The 17,810-nt window shown below is 41.1% G+C and overlaps 1 protein-coding gene across 2 annotated transcripts; it reads left to right on the forward strand.

Moving 5' to 3' along the window:
* The first annotated feature begins 268 nt into the window (after nt 1–268).
* Nucleotides 269–16,024, forward strand: IKZF5 (IKAROS family zinc finger 5). 2 transcript variants are annotated; one of them, XM_087964360.1, is made up of 6 exons: nt 269–402; nt 2,897–3,016; nt 11,083–11,169; nt 12,851–13,014; nt 13,167–13,349; nt 13,773–16,024. In XM_087964360.1, exons 4-6 carry the CDS (start codon nt 12,882–12,884, stop codon nt 14,714–14,716), a joined length of 1,260 nt encoding a protein of 419 aa, XP_087820486.1. In that variant the 5' UTR covers nt 269–402; nt 2,897–3,016; nt 11,083–11,169; nt 12,851–12,881; the 3' UTR covers nt 14,717–16,024. The 2 variants fall into 2 exon arrangements, with proteins under 2 accessions (XP_087820486.1, XP_087820487.1); XM_087964361.1 differs by having other exon boundaries at nt 278–402; nt 2,897–3,007.
* Nucleotides 16,025–17,810: the final 1,786 nt, after the last annotated feature.

A 17,810-nucleotide genomic window follows, 5' to 3' on the forward strand; every position in this document is an offset into this window, starting at 1 on the left:
GCATCTGCGGGGCTGGCCACTCATTTCATCCTTTCCAGAAGAAACGTTGCCATCCGCCCGAACGACGAATCTTTGCTTCAAAAACGACGCTCAGGTAGACAGCGTTATGCGCACCAAAATGATTGCTTTAATCCCGTTCTTCACCCGCACGCTCCGGAGCCTATCTGGCGTTTGACAGCCGGAAGCCTTTAAAAAAACAAAACATGAATCAACTACGAACTCTTTGGGAAATCCTTCTTAAAGCCCTTTTCCTTGGCCCGAACGGGACGTGCTGTGTGGAATTCTCGCGGGACTTTGTTAAGGAGAAGCGATAGGTTACGTTTAAGCTCCGGGAGACACAACAAACATGGAGGCGGTAGCGACGAGAGTTGGGGGCCCGGGTGACTGCAAAGTGCAGCGGCGGTGAGTCAGGGAAGGCCGTGTCGTCCTCCGGGGTCTTTTTCTTCCTTTTTCCCCCTCTTTCTCGCTCACCGGTAATTTAAGAAGGCGGCGGCAGCAGGCTCTGGCTTCTTGCGGCTGGCGGGAGACGGGCAAGTCAAGGGCAAAAGGCTGGCGTGTCCCGGGAGGCGCCTTGAAGAGTCCGCGGGCGAAAGGACGCCCGGAAGCTCCGGGACGAGTTTGGAGCCGTGGCTTTTTAAGCCCTTTCCCGGGAGGTGCGGCGGCGGGGGGAGGGACGGGGGGGGGGACACACACCGGTCAGTTGCTGTGGCCTTGCATCGTCTGGCTGCGCCGAAGAAGATCCTCGGCAGTCCGTGGAGCCCTGCAAGCGAGGAAAGCCGAAGCTTACTTCGGTTGCAAGGCAGCCGCTTCCCCCCACCCTCCGTTGAACTCCGTCACTCTGGCGACCATCCCAGGACCCCGTTTTCTTGGGAGGGGGGGTGGTCTATCTGGAGAGATTTAGGCCAGAGGTCTCCAAACTTGGCAACTTTAAGACTTGTGGACTTCAACTCCCAGAATTCTCCAGCCAGCTATGCTTAGCATAGAATTCTGGGAGTTGAAGTCCACAAGTCTTAAAGTTGCCAAGTTTGGGGACCCCTGATTTAGACAATGCCCAACTTTGGAGGAAGAAAACGGCTGCTGCCAGAAGTTAAAACCCGGAGAGTTGCAGACGTTGAGAGGGTGTCTGGAATGAGGTCCTCCCTCATTTTCTTCTAGTGTCTCTGTAGGGTCTACAACAACGTTTGTGTTAATAAAGGAGTGTGATTGTCTGGGGTGGTTAAGTGTGGTGAGAAAGTGAAGGTCTGGCGAGGAAAGAAAAAGGCTGGGTAAAAGTGGCTGGTCAGTAAGGAAAGGAAGCTGTTTAGGAATAGGAAGCAACAGTGGGAAATCTTCAGTGCATCTTCATCACTGTTCTTTTTACCGGCTGTGTAAAATGCTTTTAGCACTGTTGCTTCTTATTCATATACCTTTCCCTTACTGACCAGCCATTTTTATACTGCCTTTTTCTTTCATTGCATAGTAGACCTTCGCTTTCTCACATGCTTTAACCACCTCAGACAGCCCACACTCCCTATTAACACAAACGTTGTAATATAGGCTCTACAAGGAAAATAAAATCAATTCTTGACACTTCCTCACACGCTTAACTGCCTCAGACAGCCATGTTCTCCTTTCTGTTAACACAAACCAGAGAGGTGGCAATGACGCCAGCAGCCTTTGAAAGGTTGGTTGCGTCTACAAGTGTGTGTGTGTGTGTGTGTGTGTGTGTGGTCAACACGTAGACTGGCTGGCAGCTAAGCAAACAGGGAAAGTATTGGCAGTCCTCGTCTTACAACAGTGTACTTAGTGACCGTTCAAAGTTACAACGGCCCTGAAAAAAGTGAATTATTGTTTTTCCACACATACAACCGTTGCAGCATCCCCTGTGGTCACATGATCAAAATTCAGCTGCTTGGCAACTGGTTGACGTTTAGGCTGGCTGCAGTGTCCTAGAGTCATGTGACCAGCTTTTGCGACCACTGGACAAGCAACACCAATGGGCATTCCAGATTCACTTAACAACCATGCCATCAATTTAACAAATGCAATGATTCACTTAACAGCTGGGGCAAGAAAATTCGTAAAATGGGCAAACTCACTTTACAAATGTTTCACGTAGAACAGAAATTGTGGGCTCAATTGTGGTAGTAACTCAAAGACTGCCTGGCGATCTTAGCGATGAGAATAGAAGAAATAGGAATTGCATTCAATGTTTGTAGCATAGAGGTCTGGTAAGGTGTAAAAGCAGTAAGCCAGTTTTTGTGTGGGCCTGAAGAAAGGAAGGCCAGAGACTGAGTACGTCATAGAGCAGGCCTTTAGAGTTCTGGTGAATGAAAAATCTGAGTTCTATTCCAACTGCCTACTCATCCTCCATCCAGTCTCCCCAGCTTTTATGTATAGTAATTATATGAAAGAGATTGTAACCATAACTTCACAGAATTGCACAGGCAGAGTAACTAAACAGGTGCTAGCAAATGAAGTATTATTTTCTAACAGGATTGTGCATAATTAATACAGCAAAACTCTCAAGGTACCGATGAAGGTACAGTGGGTTCCTCTGCTTCATATCCTTTCAAGTTTTGTTGACTTTTTTCTTTAGCTAGGGTCACTCTTACGGTCGCTAACTTTTAACACAATTGTCTAGTGTGGTTGAGGAAGGAATCTTTCTAGTTCTAGGAACTAGTTGGAGTTCCCAGAAGATGTGAGAGACATGAGATATACAGCATTGGAAGGAAGGAATGTACATTTCTTCCAGAATACTTATGGAAACTTTCCTTTTTCTGAGACCACACTAGCATTTCCTAAGTTATATTAAAAAAAACTTGACTAGTAAAAATACAAGCAATCCTTCTGTTAAAGTACATAAAGCAAATGTCACACTTATTAAAATATATGTCCTGGTTTCATTTTCTTGCAGGCTGATTGTAGAGGCATTAATGAGGAAAATGTATTTCCAAGTATGATGGAACATAAATCTCAGAAGTGGATTTTTGCCTCTGTCAGTGATTTGAAGCTGATTTGGACTAAAGTAATAAAGGTAATTTATATAAACTCAAATTGTTTTTTTATTTTTGTTTTGTTGTTATAAGACAAACAATTAAAAATACTACCTGTATATTATTAATATTTTAATGTTTAGATAACTCAGACTTTTAAAGAAAAATAAAGGTTTATATCAGTATTAACTATGATTTGAAGTGTTGATGTTAATAAGCATAAGATTGTTTAAATTTTACATCCAATGCTAAATGTAGCATTAATAAGCAACTAAAAAAAATCACATAAAAGTATTAGATGTATAATAAAGGTTTCTATATTGAGCTGAATAATTAATACTAAGGTTTCTACTTATTGTTTGTGTATGATGAGAAAAAACAAAGCAAAATCGACAGTGACAATCAAAAAGTTTTAAGTAGTTTTTAAGGACCTTTAAATTTCTTTGTAGTGTCATTGGGTATGAATTAGGGAACTACTAGTAATAATAATAGAATAATAGTGCAACAAATACAAGATTACATAAGAGAAAGAGAAAGATTTAAGAGATGTGAATTTTGACTATTAGTAGAGGAAAGAGGTTAAATGGTAGAAATTAACTGTGTGGGATTTTCTCTCTGAATTTCTTAGGACTATCCATGTTTATTACAATTTTGAGTTTATTAGGGTTTTTTTTTTGAGGGGGGGGCTGTTCTTTTAACAGTTACCTGTTATTAACCTTGAGTAGTTGTCAACAAGTCTTAGCATTCTAAGGGTGATTTTCTATTGACACTACTTGGAAGTAGAAAAAAATGGTTAAAATTCGCTTGTTACAAGATGCAGTTATATCTTTTAAGCAAAAATGAAACTTCTAAAAACAAAAAGAACCAAAATAACCAAATGGTATAAAGACTAGAGATACAAATACAGACAAAACTTTTTGAGTGTAAGGCAGTATTTCTCAACCTTTGCAACTGTTTAAGATATTTAAGAATTCTGGGAGTTGAAGTCCACACATTTTAAAATTGCCAAGTGAGAAACACTGGTGTAAGATGATTCTGGTTTTGAGATGAAACCGTTGTTTTGAATCACTTTCAAGTGATATATTTTAAATGTGAAATAGTTCAAATTTAAAAAGCTTAGTACTTCTGTAATAAATTACTATTTCATATTTGTTTCCACTGTAATCAGTTCCTGGGTTATGTAGTATTTCTGTTGCCTGTTAAGAACTTTGATCATAAACTGAATATTTGTGTAGGTGAGTCCCTATTGAGTCCAGCATCGTAGTTGATAAATCTTATAATCTGCAGAACGTTCACTACAAAATGCTGTAGATTTTTTGCTCTCTAGATAAGTCAATTGTATTAAAACAATAGAGCATGATGTTTTATAAATATTTTAAGTTTACAAATTTTTAACTATGATGTAAATGCTTTGTGGATTCAAATGTGTTAAATAATATAAGCATATAATAAAAAAGAAGTTTAGCCGTATTTGAGAATACCACTGATGAAAGGTTTGCAGAATTAAATAAAACATTTCAAGAAGCATGAAGAAAAATATTATCAGTGTCCTGAAAGTTAAGTTAAAGAAAGGAGCACAATTCTGAAGAGAAATGGCCAATCTTTATTCAGTGATCATTGGGTGCCTCTTTTGCAAGAAAGATCCTCAATAACAGAAAGGCAGAAGTCTGTATACATTTTGGGGTTGACAAGCAGGAAAACTCAAGAAGCTGATTCATGGACACATTTTGAGCAAGAAAGATGGGTGTTGTGACTACGGGAGTTTTTGAAACTGTTTGCTTTAAATCTCAGAGTTCTTATCTTGCTCCCGCACCTTCAGCATTAATTAGGAAAACTTACCAGAGTTGTGGGATGTTTCAATCAGGGTTTATTCAGGAAGCTGACACACCCCCAGGACATATAAGGAAGTGTGTCAGCCCACAAGCTTGGTCCGGGTCAAACTGTTACAAACTGTTCTCACTGTGAATCTGTTATGACCGTCATACTTGTCGTCTTAACATTCTGTTAAACTGTGAGTTTTTGGAAGAGACTTTATTGCTGGTGTAGAAGATCACTTCAAATGTTTTTTTTTTTTTTGCTATCTGGTCTGGCCGACAGTTTCTGGGAGAACTGCTAATGATAATTTACTGTCGGGGTGAATTTGGCTCTTCAGTCCATGTGTTTTTCCAGCTTGTCAAGCTGTTGTTACTGTAAGAGTCATTCTGCTAAGTCTGTTATCTCGTGGTCCTATTGTCTGGTCATCTTGTGAATATATTATTCTGGGAGAGCTGCTAATGAGGGAATGAAATAAACTTCAGAGGAGTTTTTGCTACCTGGTCTGGCTGACAGTTTCTTGGGAGAGCTGCCAACGACAATTTACTGCCGGAGTGAATTTGGCTCTTCAGTCCCGGTGTTTTTCCAGCTTGCTTACTGTGGCATTCTAGTCTCTCACTTTGTGGCCTGGGATGGGACAGAACATTTTTGACCCAGACCTGAATTCCATCTTCTGACCAAGATGGAATAAAAACAACTGGAGCAGCATCAGCAACAGAATCAGCAGCTGTTACAGAGAACCAGGTTTTGCAGCAACAGTCAGTCATTTACTGACTGATTACCAGGGCTTTTGGCACCATCTGCATTTCATGTTTGAGGACTCCATTCAAAAGCAAACAGTAGCCAGACGGTTACGGGACGTTTGGTAGGGGAAACGCACTCTGCAAAGGTATGTTGTGGAGTTTCGCCTGCTTTGAATGGACTCTGTTTTGAATGAGGCAGCCCACATGGACATCTTCCAGGAGAGTTTGTCAGAGGCAATTCAGGATCAACTGATGCATGTGGAGCGGCCTCTAACCCTGGATGCGCTTGTGCAGCAATATTTGCGCATCGATGCCTGGCTGCAACGGCGCAAGATCTAGCGCTCGGTTCCGGAAGAGCCCTTCTGCTCGTGACCACAGCCTCTCGTGAAACTAGCGCCTCAAATCTTCCTCAAGTCTTCCACAGTGTCTTGGCCGGGACCGAGGAGCCGAAGGAGTTGGGAACACTCCGCCCACGGTTGTTGGTGCAAGAATGTGCGAGGAGATTTCAGGGAGGCTTGTATTTGTATGGTGGGGGTTCAGGAGGTTTTTCACCCTGCTGATAAAGCCACGGGCGCTGCGACGGGTGCTGCCGGAGAACCACGAGGAGCCGGCTGAGCTGCTAGTGCTGCTAGGCACGTCAGAAGGGGCACTTTGAGCACGGCGTGGAGGATGTCCGGCGAGCTGGAGCTGCGGTCGCGAGAGGAGAAGGACGCCGAGCTGGACAAGTTCATCGAGGCGCTGCGGCGAAGAACCAGGCGCTCATCCGGCGCTACCAGGAGATTGAGGAGGACCGGCGCAAGGCCGAGCGGGAGGGCGTCGCCGTGACTGGAGCACGGAAGGTCCACTCGGCGGAGGCGGTTGGGCAGCCCGAGAGACGCTGAGTGGAGACGGAGGCCGCCAGGCTTGCGGGGCAAGTCCCGCCGAGGCTCGGCAGGCGCTTGAGAGGAAGGGCGCCACCACAGGAGGCCGGGGAAAGTCCCAGCCGCCGCCACGTCCGGAACTGGGGGGGTGCTGGGGTCAAGGCGCTACACGAGATCGCCAAGAAATGGACTTGGCTATGAAAGACATTGAGCCAAGGACTAATTAATGACACTATCACCGCTTCTGGATTGTCTGACTTGGGGGAAGGGCCCTGCGGTGGGGGATAGTGTTGTGATTACGGGAATTTTTGAAACTGTTTGCTTTAAATCTCAGAGTTCTTATCTTGCTCCCGGACCTTCAGCATTAATTAGGAAAACTTACCAGAGTTGTGGGATGTTTCAATCAGGGTTTATTCAGGAAGCTGACACACCCCCAGGACATATAAGGAAGTGTGTCAGCCCACAAGCTTGGTCCGGGTCAAACTGTTACAAACTGTTCTCACTGTGAATCTGTTATGACCGTCATACTTGTCGTCTTAACATTCTGTTAAACTGTGAGTTTTTGGAAGAGACTTTATTGCTGGTGTAGAAGATCACTTCAAATGTTTTTTTTTTTTTGCTATCTGGTCTGGCCGACAGTTTCTGGGAGAACTGCTAACGATAATTTACTGTCGGAGTGAATTTGGCTCTTCAGTCCATGTGTTTTTCCAGCTTGTCAAACTGTTGTTACTGTAAGAGTCATTCTGCTAAGTCTGTTATCTCGTGGTCCTATTGTCTGGTCATCTTGTGAATATATTATTCTGGGAGAGCTGCTAATGAGGGAATGAAATAAATTCAGAGGAGTTTTTGCTACCTGGTCTGGCTGACAGTTTCTTGGGAGAGCTGCCAACGACAATTTACTGCCGGAGTGAATTTGGCTCTTCAGTCCCGGTGTTTTTCCAGCTTGCTTACTGTGGCATTCTAGTCTCTCACTTTGTGGCCTGGGATGGGACAGAACATTTTTGACCCGGACCTGAATTCCATCTTCTGACCAAGATGGAACAAAAACAACTGGAGCAGCATCAGCAACAGAATCAGCAGCTGTTACAGAGAACCAGGTTTTGCAGCAACAGTCAGTCATTTACTGACTGATTACCAGGGCTTTTGGCACCATCTGCATTTCATGTTTGAGGACTCCATTCAAAAGCAAACAGTAGCCAGACGGTTACGGGACGTTTGGTAGGGGAAACGCACTCTGCAAAGGTACGTTGTGGAGTTTCGCCTGCTTTGAATGGACTCTGTTTTGAATGAGGCAGCCCACATGGACATCTTCCAGGAGAGTTTGTCAGAGGCAATTCAGGATCAACTGATGCATGTGGAGCGGCCTCTAACCCTGGATGCGCTTGTGCAGCAATATTTGCGCATCGATGCCTGGCTGCAACGGCGCAAGATCTAGCGCTCGGTTCCGGAAGAGCCCTTCTGCTCGTGACCACAGCCTCTCGTGAAACTAGCGCCTCAAATCTTCCTCAAGTCTTCCACAGTGTCTTGGCCGGGACCGAGGAGCCGAAGGAGTTGGGAACACTCCGCCCACGGTTGTTGGTGCAAGAATGTGCGAGGAGATTTCAGGGAGGCTTGTATTTGTATGGTGGGGGTTCAGGAGGTTTTTCACCCTGCTGATAAAGCCACGGGCGCTGCGACGGGTGTTGCCGGAGAACCACGAGGAGCCGGCTGAGCTGCTAGTGCTGCTAGGCACGTCAGAAGGGGCACTTTGAGCACGGCGTGGAGGATGTCCGGCGAGCTGGAGCTGCGGTCGCGAGAGGAGAAGGACGCCGAGCTGGACAAGTTCATCGAGGCGCTGCGGCGTAAGAACCAGGCGCTCATCCGGCGCTACCAGGAGATTGAGGAGGACCGGCGCAAGGCCGAGCGGGAGGGCGTCGCCGTGACTGGAGCACGGAAGGTCCACTCGGCGGAGGCGGTTGGGCAGCCCGAGAGACGCTGAGTGGAGACGGAGGCCGCCAGGCTTGCAGGGCAAGTCCCGCCGCCGCCCGAGGCTCGGCAGGCGCTTGAGAGGAAGGGCGCCACCACAGGAGGCCGGGAAAGTCGCAGCCACCGCCACGTCCGGAACTGGGGGTGCTGGGGTCAAGGCGCTACACGAGATCGCCAAGAAATGGACTTGGCTATGAAAGACATTGAGCCAAGGACTAATTAATGACACTATCACCGCTTCTGGATTGTCTGACTTGGGGGAAGGGCCCTGCGGTGGGGGATAGTGTTGTGATTACGGGAGTTTTTGAAACTGTTTGCTTTAAATCTCAGAGTTCTTATCTTGCTCCCGGACCTTCAGCATTAATTAGGAAAACTTACCAGAGTTGTGGGATGTTTCAATCAGGGTTTATTCAGGAAGCTGACACACCCCCAGGACATATAAGGAAGTGTGTCAGCCCACAAGCTTGGTCCGGGTCAAACTGTTACAAACTGTTCTCACTGTGAATCTGTTATGACCGTCATACTTGTCGTCTTAACATTCTGTTAAACTCTGAGTTTTTGGAAGAGACATTATTGCTGGTGTAGAAGATAACTTCAAAGGTATTTTGCTATCTGGTCTGGCCGACAGTTTCTGGGAGAACTGCTAACGATAATTTACTGTCGGAGTGAATTTGGCTCTTCAGTCCATGTGTATTTCCAGCTTGTCAAACTGTTGTTACTGTAAGAGTCATTCTGCTAAGTCTGTTATCTCGTGGTCCTATTGTCTGGTCATCTTGTGAATATATTATTCTGGGAGAGCTGCTAATGAGGGAATGAAATAAATTCAGAGGAGTTTTTGCTACCTGGTCTGGCTGACAGTTTCTTGGGAGAGCTGCCAACGACAATTTACTGCCGGAGTGAATTTGGCTCTTCAGTCCCGGTGTTTTTCCAGCTTGCTTACTGTGGTATTCTAGTCTCTCACTTTGTGGCCTGGGATGGGACAGAACAGATCGGTATTTAAACAAAGGAGAGTGTATTTGTAAAGTAAAACTGGTAAAAATTCCATTGTTAAGAAGATGGGCTATCTGTGGCCTCTTCCTGCTTCCTATTTTAGGTGAGGAATTTTCATTGTTTTTGTGATAGGATTAAAAGGCAACTTTGGTGGACACATAGCTATGTTTAAGTTACGCTTTAGCCTGGGGCTGGTCTAGTTTACATATGCAAGTTGGAGGGGTGAGCAGGGACAGCAGTGGAAATGGGTAGTTTGCAACTGGAGATGCAGGGAGGTGGGAGTGAAAAAGACAAAGAAAAACAGGGAGAGGAGTTTGGAAAAGAGTTTGTAGCTTTACTTTATTATTTTCCTTCACAATCAGTATATTCTTTGTATTGGGATTCAATCAGTTGTAGTTGTTCTAGGCATGATTCTGTGAAAAGGCAGCTTAAAGATTAGACTGGGGCAGGCTTGAGGTAATTGTGGGTCGACTGCTGAGGCAGAACCAGTTTGGTCTATTGAAAAGCTGAGGAAGAAGCAAATCTGAAGGAATTTGCTTATAAAAGGAGATAGAGAGAGCATAATATGAGATGATAGTGAAGTTTTAAGAAGATAGCAAAACAGAGGATCAAGTTGAAGTCTGACAAGACAAAATTTCTGATGGTAACATTTTAGTGGAACAAATAGATACAGATCATGCAATGTTGAATTTTTTCAGTTTCCAAGGTTGGTTTTAAGTTGTAGAAGTTTCATTGCCGTACTAGGTAACAGCAGTGCTGGAATTTTGGATAAACAAAACATTTAAAAAAAAACATTAACTGACTGAGGTTATATATCTTTCTATCTTGCCTTCTTTGCTTGTGCTAAAGTGGTGGGTGGGTGTTGTTTTGCAAGTGATGCCTTGTTGTTGGTATGTTATTTATTTAACTGGTGGTTGTTTCCTGTGTCAAAGCTGTATGAGGTGATAGCCTGTTGGGAGGATGGCATTCTTTTTTGTGTGTGGTTGTTGAATTGTAATTATATTTGTGATAAGGAAATAACTCTAGTTTGTAGGTACTGACTGCTGTGTGATGGGAAGGAATGTTGTTGGCTATTGAGTTGGTCTACATTAGTGGACTTTGATTATATTTTTGACAGGTTCATAGCTAAGCGCTTTTATCCTCTAGGCTGAATTGGAGTGACATGTTTCTAAAAATTCACTTGCATTTTTCAATCTGACTTGTTGTAACAGTTCTACTGTTTCTAAGAAGTTACCCTCCAGGAGCATGATTAATAAAGTTGAGGCATACCTTGTGACAGCTACTGTAGTTAGCATTTGTGGGATATGTTTAGCTATCTTTTGCTTTTTCATCCAATATAAAGTTGTTTGCATGCGTCTTATTTTGTAGATAACTTCTGTTTTGTTTTCCTTTGGTACAGGGTTTTTTGTTTGCTTAGTATGCTTTGTGAAGACTTCATTGTTTGTAAATCATGATTATTCCAGATAATTGGACTGATTTAGTAATGGTCTATGAGATTCCTTAAGGGAAGGTTACTTTTCTGTGATCCTTCAATTGGTAGTTGGGTTGATTTGTACCTTTTGATCAAATTGCACAAATATTCCTTAAATTGAAAATAATGGTGTAGTTTATTTCTACTTTCTATAATTTTGATGTAATACAGGGCATTATGGCTGTTGAACTACCTTTGTTGGAAGTGCTAATTTGTTGGATGTGCTAATTTAGCTAATATGTTTCTGCTGACTTTTTTTCTCTTAGGAAAAGTGGGACACATCTGCTTTATATCTTGTAAAAAATCTTGTAAGATTTGAAGAATTCACAATGTTTTCAACATAACAAATTCAGGTATGATATTTCTAATAGGAAAATTGTCACTTTAGAGATCGTGCCTTTAAAACCATATACAACCGTTTAATTGTTACTCAGATCATGGGTCTCTTTTCTCATAGCACAGATGTAGGCAATATTCAGCCTTTCTAGTTCAGCACCAGCTGGAGAGCCAGTCTTGTTGTAAGGAACCATTTTAATGAAAAGAAATGTATATTTGGTAATTGCAATGATTTTTAAGTGCTCAAGGAATGTTTAATAATTTTATAATAACTCTTACGTAATCATAAAACACATATGTGAGACTTCAATCATTGCAAAATGCTTTGTGTGGAAGAAATGGAGTTAATTTATAAAGTTCTAATTATTTTATAAAATTCTAAACAGCTTCTATCCCGGGGCAGTAACTCTGTTGAATTCTACTGGGCAGTAACTCTGTTGAATTCTACTGTATAGTGCAATAGTAATGCAGTATCAGGGATTTTCAGTTCAATATAGTATATATGTGAAGGATGTGTATTTGTGTTTATTTTCATAATCATAATATACACTGAAAATGGTATTTAATTTCATTGTATGAGGTGCAATGACAATAAAGTAAACTAAACTAAACTAATGTAAACAGCCTCAGTTAGTGGTAAATCACTGGTTTCATGTATTACATTAAGCCACGATGGGATTACTTTTTATTGTGATTTAGCTTGTAGTTAAACAATTTTAGTTTCCAGTAAATCACTATCACAAAATTGGCTTATACTCTGAAAACCCAACCAGTTTCTGTTGGGCTAGACAATTTATTTGGGCTTGTTTGGAATGTCGAGAGTAAGATGTGTTCTCACCAAATAGCAACCAGTAGAACTTGCTTATTCATAAAATGACTGTCATTATGACTGGCCCAGTTAGAAGCAACCTATTTACCATGGTATGGTTGCGCCGCAGCTTTAGTCTTGTAGCTAGTTTACGCTAGTTTACCCATCTCTTTTTAATTGGCTACATGTACGTATATACAAGCAAATTAGCAGAATAACAGAATTGGAAGGGAGTTGTAGGCCTTCTACTCCAACTCCCTGCTTAAGCAGGAAATCTTATACCATTTCAGACAAAGGGATGTCCAAACTTTCTTAAAAACTTCCAGTGTTGGAGCATTCACAACTTCTGGAATCAAGTTGTTCCACTTATTAATTGTTCCATCAGGAAATTTCTCCTTAGTTCCAGGTTGGTTCATGCCTTGATTAGTTTCCATCAATTGCTTCTTGTCCTACCTTCAGGTGCTTTGGAAAGTAGATTGACACACACACCCTTTCTTTGTGGCAGATCCTTAGATATTGGAGCATTGCTATCACATCACCCCTAATTCTTCTTTTCATTAAACTAAGTACCAAGAGTGCCCCCATTTGTTTAATTAATTTATTAAGAATGTCTGTATATAAACCAGAGGTATTATGAAAAATAAAAATGGTGCTAGATATTGGCACTTTCCATTTCAACATGTTAGCTCTTCATTTTGTTATTTTTCTTTTTCAAATTAAAATCCTTTAGAAAAAGCAACAAGGAAAGTATATATGGGCACATGGCACTTATGCTTATCTTACCACCTTCCTTTTTATTGTGTGAGTTAGGATGATACTTTTGCAACAAATGACTGTACTAAATCCTGAAACAATTTTGGTATAAACTATAACTTGATATCATGTTTTAGGCTTGCAACATCGTGAATTTGTAGTGTGACTATGGGCGAAAAGAAACCAGAACCTTTGGATTTTGTAAAAGATTTTCAAGAATACCTAACTCAACAGACTCACCATGTGAACATGATTTCAGGCTCTGTTAGTGGGGACAAAGATGCAGAAACACTTCAAGGAGGTAGGTTAACGTGATGCAGCTGAGCTTTCAAACATCTGTATAAATTAAAAGAGGCTCAATGTTTAAGAAATACTCCTTTTTTCTCTTTCCCTGTAACCTGTACAATCTTTCCCAATAAGAAGCTTGATGTGCCTTTCTGTTGTTAATTACAGCAGGGACAGAAGGTGATCAAAATGGATTAGATCATCCTTCAGTAGAAGTTCCACTGGATGAAAACTCAGGAGTGTTAGTAGATGGTTTTGAAAGAACTTTCGATGGGAAATTAAAATGCCGATATTGTAACTATGCCAGCAAAGGAACAGCACGACTCATAGAACATATCAGAATCCACACAGGTATCATTCTATCTACATATTTTATATTTTTGTAGTGGTATTACACACTTTAATAAATTGCATGTGAGCTATGTGTTTTCCTTTTATATTTTCTAATAAATGCTTAAAATTTAAATAGAGTTAAGCCAAGAAAAACAAGCCACATTATATTTTTCATGTGGCAGACTTCCTAATTTCATTAATTTTTTGTTATTTTAGAAATAAAACTGCAGTTTAGATTTTGGATCTAATTGGTTCTTGTAATTGTTAAGTATCTTAACTGCTTACAGGTAGAACTTGCTAAAAGTAGAATCCTGACTTTAGAATTCATCTCAATGCAATGCCTACTTTCAGCCCCTGATTTATTTGTAGTTACTTTGCTTTATTAGGGTGCAATTGCCATAAAAAAGTGATCAAAATAAAGCTTTCTTTGTGTTTCTCCAGGTGAAAAACCACATAGATGTCACCTATGTCCCTTTGCATCAGCCTATGAACGTCACCTGGAAGCTCATATGCGGTCTCATACTGGTGAAAAACCTTACAAATGTGAATTGTGTTCCTTCCGCTGTAGTGACAGAAGCAATTTGTCTCACCACCGGAGGCGCAAACATAAAATGGTGCCAATAAAGGGTACAAGGCCTTCCCTTAGTAGCAAGAAGATGTGGGGTGTTTTGCAAAAGAAGACCAGTAACTTGGGGTATAGCCGAAGAGCACTCATTAACTTAAGTCCACCTTCCATGGTGGTTCAGAAGCCAGACTATCTTAATGATTTCACTCATGAAATTCCAAATATTCAGGCTGAAGCATACGAAAGTATAACAAAGCCAACAGAGACTAGTGGATTGCCGCGAGATTCACAAGACCTTATGATAGATAACCCTTTAAACCAGCTATCTACTTTAGCAGGACAGTTGTCTAGTCTCCCCCCTGAAAACCAAAACCCACCATCTCCTGATGTTGTACCATGTCAAGATGAAAAGCCTTTTATGATGCAGCAACCTGCTGCAGCAACTTCTGTTCCAGCTGTCACAACCAGTATTCCCCAGAACTCATCCCCTACAAGTCCAGATCCTCGTCCTGTACATTCACAAAGAAATTACAGTCCGGTGGCTGGTCCAAGTAGTGACCACAGTGCCCAGGCCAGCACCCCAAGTATCAGTAACAGTCAACCAAGTACTCCAACACCAACTCTTCCAGTTCAAGATCCTCAGCTTCTGCATCACTGCCAGCACTGTGATATGTATTTTGCTGACAATATCCTGTACACTATTCATATGGGATGCCATGGCTTTGAGAACCCTTTCCAATGCAACATCTGTGGTTGCAAATGTAAAAACAAGTATGACTTTGCTTGCCATTTTGCCAGAGGCCAACATAGCCAGCATTGACTGATTTTTTATTAATGTAGACCGTGCATTTATTTATTTGTTTAAACACATTTCTGTTTCTTACGTAATTGGAAAGTTGCCTTTGGAGGAATCCAGATAACAATTTAATGTTGGATGCAGACAATTTATATTGTCATAATTTGCTGAGGATATGTTTGCTAGTCATAGTGGTATTCTTTTATACTGAACTCCTCAAGCAAAAGTGAGGCTTATAGTGCAATTGTATCTTCTAAACAGGTTTGTTAGAACAACAAAATGTGGATTTACTTTATATAATAGGAAATCTTGGATCAATTCTAGCACAGCTACAATTCCTTAGGCTAGCCTGTGCCACAAAATAGCCTATAATTCTGCTTTTCTCAAATTAGCCTAATACAATCAGTTTGGGGGCTGCAAGATTGTATGTGTGAGCCACCCGCTAAACTGCTAGAAAATTCTGTAAGCATTATTAGCAAACATATCTACAAGAAAATCTAGAATTCCCTACGTCCAAAACCCTGTAATTGCAGTCAGGTGTTTAATAATGTTCCTTTTGTAATAGTACATTGTGGAAGTAATAACGTGAAATGAGTACAAAAATACCCATTTTCCAGTACTACTATCCTGTTCTTGGGTGGGTGCCGGGGGAGGGGGGGGAGGGGGAAAATACAACCAAACAATGCCTGATGTTAAAACTTTTGCAACTTTTCAAAACTGGAAAAAGAAAACTTTAGAACAAAATGGATAATGTGTTAAAAGAATGTACCATAAGCTTTTTGACTAGCTTTGCAGCACATTACAAATACTTTCATTGCCTTTAAGTGCAGATGTCTGTGCTAATTTGCCTTTGCCTTCTAAGCAGTAATGTTTTTCAATGGAAATGAAACAGCAAGAAAGTTATGTGATTCTGATGACCCATTCAGATTTTGTGGGTCATTTTAACTATGAACCATTTCGTTTTTGAAAACAGCATTGTAGTCATAGAGGCAACAAGGGACAAATAATAGTCTAGACTCTTGGTTTTCTTTAAAGATTCTGGACATGGTAAGGCAAGATGCAAATATGCAGAATTACATTAATGAACTGCAGTGGATATAAAATGTATGATACTTCTGTCTTAAAAATACTTAGGAAAAAAAAATAGGCACTTTAAACAAATTATGCTAGCGGAGACTACAGAATATTAGTTCATAGCACATAATTCTTTAATAGCAGAAGACAAACACTGAAATGCACTTTTATTGTATATTTTTTTATTTCACAGGAAACAGAAATATACTTTATATTGCTATCCATTGCATAACAAGTAAATATGCACATACAAACCCATTTCAAACACGATAGAGTGCATTTATTGAACTGTTCAAAAACCCTGCTTCTTTTCCTGTTTGGGAATGTCTGATTACAAGCTTCATCTTCAGAACGTTTGATCCTTCTGAAAAACAGGCCTTTCCAGACCTTTGGAAGGAGGAGTACAGGGTGGTAAGGGGGGAAAAATGTCATTTACTTAGAGACACTCTTACATGCTATCTCTGGTCAGAGCATTTTTGGAATTTCCTTTTTTTTATTTGAAGTTTTGCTGGTTAGCACTGGTTATCATCAGTGGTGGTTTTTAAAATCCCTTGCAAAAGGATCTCACAAAATGCCCTAGCGCTTAAATTCCCATCACTGCTGAACATAGCTATTGATGGAAGTTGGGCTTAGATGTTGTCCACCTGCGGTAAACCATGAAAGGTAGAAGCGTCTGGTAAGTAGCTACTATTTTTGCAAGATAGCTGTTGATGACTTCATTTGCCTACAGCAAATCAGTGGATTCATGCATTTCTTCAGAGGGGGGAATGTTTCTTTTCGGGGAGAAAAAAAAAATCTCCCAAGTATATTTCAAGTCTTATTTGCATTGCTGGTCTATGATGGTAATAAAGATTTGAGTGATTGATACTTTCATTTGCAAAAGTGCTGTAAATGGTCTCATGATGAGTAATATTCAGTAGCTTACCAGTTGAGTAAAATATTAAATATTTGAAGGACTTTTTTTAAACAGCAGATAATTATCTATTTACCTGATGTTCCTTTCTAGCAGATTTCCATGTTACCAGTTTCTAATGAGGGGTGTGTGTGTGTGTGTGTGTGTTCAGATGTCAGCTGTAACCTAGTCAATGATTTTGGTCTTTGTATAGCCACACTGGTCCATGCAGAAATCTAGGAAGCTTCAAAATATGTAGTGCTGGTATAGGAATCCAAGACCTTCTGCAGGTCTTGCATTTGAAAGAGATAATGGTGTGGTTTAGCTCTAAATTAAAAGTACAAATGGTATATTCTACCATTTTAATTAGGTTTAAAAGTGCATGTGGTTGTGTGCATAGGTATTTATGAGAAAGTATGTATCAGTGATCTCTTTTGGGAAAGCTGATCTGCAGATATTTTGGGTCCCTATAACAGCAATACATAGTTTTGCAGTTTCTACTTGGACCAATCTGGTCATACAAAGACCAAACATACTGACTAGGTTACACTGGACTCCACTATGTAAACAGTGCAAGCCTGAAGTACCAATTCTTGTGATCTGTTGATTGTCTGTACAACTTCCAAATAGGGTCATTACACGAAATAACTTCATTAATAGGTCCTTTGGAAATGTAGAAATTTAAAGATTTGGGTTCAACATCAATAACATTGCAGCAAAAGCTCAATAAATGCTAATATTTTTAATGTTCATTTTTTGTTTTATGCAAATGAGTCTAGATTTTGGCATTAAAGTGGCAGTGCTGCCCAAGGAACACTTCCACTTATTTTAGAAATTTCCCTGATGCCTTTTGCAGTACTATTGATTGTGAACTGCTACCTGTAACACAAAGACTGATAAGTAGGATAAGAGCACTGGTGGCACAGTGGTTAGAATGCAGTATTGCAGGCAAACTCTGCTCACAGCCCGGAGTTTGATCCTGACGGGCCTGAAGATGGACTCAGCCTCTCGCATATTGTTGGGGGCAATATGCAAAACAGTGTAAACCGCCAGAGTGGTTTATAAAGCCCCGTGGGATTGTATACTGTGTAGTCCATAATGCTATTTCTAGGACAAACAAAAAAATTCATGAAATTAGATATTTAATTTAAA

Source organism: Notechis scutatus, chromosome 4 (genome assembly GCF_049901735.1).
Source record: "Notechis scutatus isolate UNSWTSFEM ecotype Mainland chromosome 4, rNotScu1.2, whole genome shotgun sequence".
NCBI classification, from domain to species: domain Eukaryota; kingdom Metazoa; phylum Chordata; class Lepidosauria; order Squamata; family Elapidae; genus Notechis; species Notechis scutatus.